Source organism: Tetrao urogallus, assembly GCF_951394365.1.
Source record: "Tetrao urogallus genome assembly, chromosome: 19".
NCBI classification, from domain to species: domain Eukaryota; kingdom Metazoa; phylum Chordata; class Aves; order Galliformes; family Phasianidae; genus Tetrao; species Tetrao urogallus.
In genome coordinates this window covers 3803779-3808392 of record NC_136832.1, presented here as the reverse complement: position 1 = coordinate 3808392, position 4614 = coordinate 3803779, and the positions used below count along the sequence as shown (strand labels likewise).

At 44.8% G+C, this 4614-nt stretch overlaps 1 protein-coding gene across 1 annotated transcript; it reads right to left on the bottom strand.

Annotated features, from left to right (window-relative positions):
• Positions 1-208: 208 nt before the first annotated feature.
• Positions 209-4614, bottom strand: TLR4 (toll like receptor 4; the record flags this gene model as incomplete). The annotated part of the gene is made up of 3 exons (XM_079544627.1): positions 209-2468; positions 3440-3606; positions 4510-4614. The coding sequence occupies 3 exons, from the start codon at positions 4612-4614 to the stop codon at positions 209-211; spliced, it is 2532 nt and encodes an 843-aa protein (XP_079400753.1).

The window sequence follows — 4614 nt, the reverse complement described above, 5'->3', positions numbered from 1 at the left end:
ATCTGCAGTTTTTCGAGCTGTTGCCACTCCTTATCTTGATAGCTGCCTGGAGGAAGGGCAATCATGAAAGTAGGTGTTTCTGTAGTGATTTTATACTGCCTCTCTTCACTTTGTCCAATGCTGAACAGCCACAGAAGATACAGCTTCTGCATAAAGCATCAGCCAAGGCCAGGGTGGGAGACAGGACAGAAGTGATGTTTCTTTCTCTTTACATGAGTTTAATCTCCTCGTGATTCCATGTTTTGCCTTCTAGCAGGACTGACGTCAGCTGCCTCCAGAAGATATGCCTGCTTATTTCCTTGTCTTTCCACTCCAGATAAGTGTTCCTCCTCAGATATCGGGACAGTCCCAGCCTCTGCCTCAGCAAGGTCTTATCCACTTCCCCTAGTATGATCATGATGATTCCACTCTTCCCTTCAACAAGCTGCCAGGACTGAGCAATGTTAAACTCAAAGCTACACCACTTGCTTTTCAGAAAGTCAGCTGAGATGACTGCAATGACATTTCTGCTACTCAGAAAACCTTCTTGGATTATATTAGTGACAATGGGTACCCCTGGTAAAAAATCCCTGTAGTAAAGACAAAGCTGGAAGGGAGGTTTTCCTTCTTCTAAGGGTTCCACCAGCTCTTTCATCACCCATTCTTGGTCTTTGCTGGAATGGATAACAAAGGCATCATAGGTATCTCCCCTTTCTGCAGAGTGTTTACACCCACTGAGCAGCACCAATGAGTAGTATATTTGGAAGTAGTACTTGTAAATGAGGAACAGAAATACTCCTGCAGCAAGCAACACAGTCACTGAGCACGCTACTGTGGTTGGGTTGGGATGGCAAGAGGACATATCAAAGTTTAACAGGCTCACATTCTTCACGTAGGCAGGTGTGTGGCATATCATTGAATGCTTGTTGTGCAGAAGATCCTGCTTTTCCTTGACCCATTTCAGGAAGTTCAAGTGTATGCAGGAGCATTCAAACAAGTTATGAGAAATATCTAGCAAGACCAGACTGTCAGGCAGGATTTCCAGGGCTGAGTCCGACAGGAAACTCAGCTGGTTGTTGCTGAAATCCAGAGCTGTGAGGGCTTGGAGCGGCCTGTATGCTACAGGATCAAAAGTCAATAGCTTGTTGTTGCTGATGATTAGCTCTTTTAGTTCAGAGAGAGCACTAAATGCACTTTGGTCCACCCATACTAATTTGCAACTTGAAATATCCAGGATGCGGAGGCGTCTTACGTTTTCAAAGTGGTTGGCCAATGTATTGTTCTCAAAGGAGTTGCCTGCCATCTTGAGCACTTGCAAAGAGTTCAAGCCATGAAAGATATGATGGGATATAACATGAGTTTTGGTGTGGGAGATATCAAGGTAAATGAGTTTCTGAAGGAGTAGAAAGACAGGGTAGGTGCCATGATGAATTAACTTTGTGTGTTGAAGGTCCAAGTATAGCAGATTTCTCAGATAAGCGAAATCTCCAGTCAAACTGATGTCAGAATTGAAGCTTAGGTTCAAGTGTTTCAAATTGGGAGACCTGGGAAATTTAGGGGAACAGCAAGTAAGGAAGGAGAGACGATTCTCACTCAGATCTACAACCTCCAGGTAAGTCAGACTCCCAAATTTTTGCTCGAAGATATTTAGGTCTTTGCTTTTGGTAATACGAAGCACTCTCAACTCCTTAAAAAGAGAGAGCTTCTCAGCAGGCAATTCCTGAAACTTACATTTCTTCCATTCCAGATGTTTCACTTGAGAAAACATAGGAACCTCTGACAAGGTTTCAAGATTAAGGTCTACCAACCTAATAGTGGAGACATTGCCTATGCAGTCAAAAAGAGTGTCTGTGTCATTCTTAAACTCTCTGAAACACATTAAAACAAACTCCTGCATCTGTACCTGACACAGCCCGCTCAAGAGTCCGTTCTGAAATGCTTTCATTTTCAGAATGTCAGTGAATTCTCCAACTATTAGTCTGTTGACCTGTAAACCTGCCAGGCCCTGAAGAGAAGAGTGCATCACATTGAGGTTCTCAAAAGAGGATCTCAGAACCAGTTCACCAAGGTGAATCTTTGCAAAGGATCCTGACTGGATGTATTTTATATTGTTCAGAGAAAGTACCAACGTGAGGTTGAGCCTGTTTGTTTCCCTCAGGGCATCAAGGTCCCCTTTGGAGATATATGTAATATTATTGGAGGAAAAGCTCAGGTGCCTGAGAGAGGTCAGGTTGGCAAAATACTTAGGAAGCTTCAGTGAAGCAATGTTGTTATGGGCCAGATTCAGCTCCTGCAGGGTATTCAAGTGTCCGATGGGTAGGTCAGGCAGAGAGGATATGCTGGTTTCCACCAATACTAGTTTTTTCAGTGATGTTAAGCCATAGAAAGCTGCAAGACCCAGGTGCTGGAGGGAATTGGCAGTTAAAATTAAGGTGGAAAGGTTATGAAGATCCACAAAAGCGTTATCTTCAACTGTATGGATGTGGCACCTGTTGAGTAGGAAAAGAGGATAAATGTGGATGAAATACTGCCCCTTTTGCCCCACGTTCACTAACACTACCGCACTAAGTACGAATGCAATGTTATCAGGCTCAGCATCACTCTGAGGTTTGGTTTGGCTTTACAGCACTGACCAGTACCCCTGAACCCAACCCCTCAAACTACAGGTGAACTCACATTTCCCAGTAAGGGGCACCATTAACAAAACATGATTATGTAATAGCAAGAGACCTTCTCTCGCCCCTTCCTCTTTCCCTAAATCTGAAACTCAATTGCAAAGCAAGAGACCTAGAGCCATGGCAAAGGCCAGAACTCATGCAGACAGAAGACGACCTGAAATTCGAGGCCCAAATCCATTCTGCAATGAACTCATGAGCCTTATAGCCAACGTGCTCTGCCACTCAGTCACTTCAGAGCTGTAATTTTCATGGGATGGAGTGAAACAATTTACCCAGAGGAACTGTTGTCTCAAGCAAATGAAAAATACATATCAGTTCAAATCTGTTCATAGGCCTCTCCCACCTCCTCCCCCAGACGTGTGAGTAGAAAGGAAAAGAGGATACGTTGATATTTTAAAGCAATCTTTTAAAAAATTAATGCACCTTCATTTTTATTTTTTATTTTACTTGTGATTAGAAAAACAGTCCACCCAACGTGTTCCACTTTGGAGTTTTTGTAACAGCGAAAAGTCTGGCATTTTTCTTGTTTAGAGAGAAGTGGAACATCTTCTTTCCTCCACCTCACATCCCATTCTACAAGATCAGACTGACAGGCTCAGCTATGGGCATTCAGTATCTGGACTGAAAGCTGCACGTCATTGCCATGGCATGGGCAGAGAGACAGAGGGATGGAGGCAAGAGTGAAACAGGAAACAGGCAAGAGCCACGAGACTCCAAAATAAGGAACTGCTGAGACTGAGATGGTGAAGACAAAGCAATAACCAGATAAAAAGGCTAATTACCTTGAAAGATCCAGAAGCTGCAATTCAGGTACTGATGAAAAATAATTTGAGCTCAGCGATTTCAGATTGTTGAAACTGAGGTCCAAGTCTAGGGTGGTGTTTGGGATTTCAACAGGAACTCCAGAGATGTTCTGTCCTGTGCATCTGAAAGCTTTGCTGGGGATGACCTGTGGCAGATCTCAGTCAGCACCAAATGTCAGAAATCATACAGCTATACTGGAAAGCAGAACCTTGTAGCTCATTTCTAAATGAGCTGCCCTGAGCTTCAGGAAATAAGCTCATACATCTGAGCACCTGTCCTGTTTCTAATAGGATCAATCCTACTCCCCAGTGAGAGCTGCATTTATTGTTGATTGAACAGGACGGTGTTCCCTTGGGCTAAAGGTGACCCAGCAGCAACCTCTGAGAGAGCAAAACAAGCACACAGGGATGTGTGCTGTGCCCAGGACCAGCTCTCAGCTGGGTGACATTGCAGACAAGCCAGCAGAGAGAACAGAAATTTCTGAAAGTAGTAAGTAAAGTTTGTAACTGATTGGGGCCTGTTTGGGGTTTGGGGTAGTGGTGAAGTCAGTGTACAGTGTGAATCAGGCAAAAATGGCATGATTTGCAGATGTTTTAGGCAGGGCTTGGATCTCTTCCTGAAGGGAATAGAACCATAGAATAGTTTGAGTTGGAAGGGACACTTAAAGGCCATCTGGTCCCACTCCCTGCAATGAACAGGGACACCCACAGCTCCATCAGTGCTCAGAGCCCCAACAGCCTGACCTTGGCTGTCTGCAGGGATGGGGCAGCACAACCTCTCTGTGCAACCTGTGCCAGTACCTCACCGTCCTTATGGCAATATAAGCTAACAATAAGGAACAGTTAAAGCTGCTTGTTCTGGTTCTCAGGTGCTTCTGAGACCAGTGTTTACTTCAAATATTTCAATTGCCTTGGTAACAGCCTTGGAAGAAAGAAGAGCTTTCCTGGGAAAACCAACACACGACAGTTTTGATGCGCAAACGTCAAGCAGAAGAGAAAGTTGCACGGGAGAAGCGAAAGGATTTTGTGCTGGTTCAGAGATCACATACCTCCAGGCAGGGACTGGGGATGCATCCTGACAGCAGGGACAGCACGAGCAGCAGCCGCAGCAGCACCCTGAGCGTCTGTGCAATGGGAGCCGTTCTGCTGGGCAT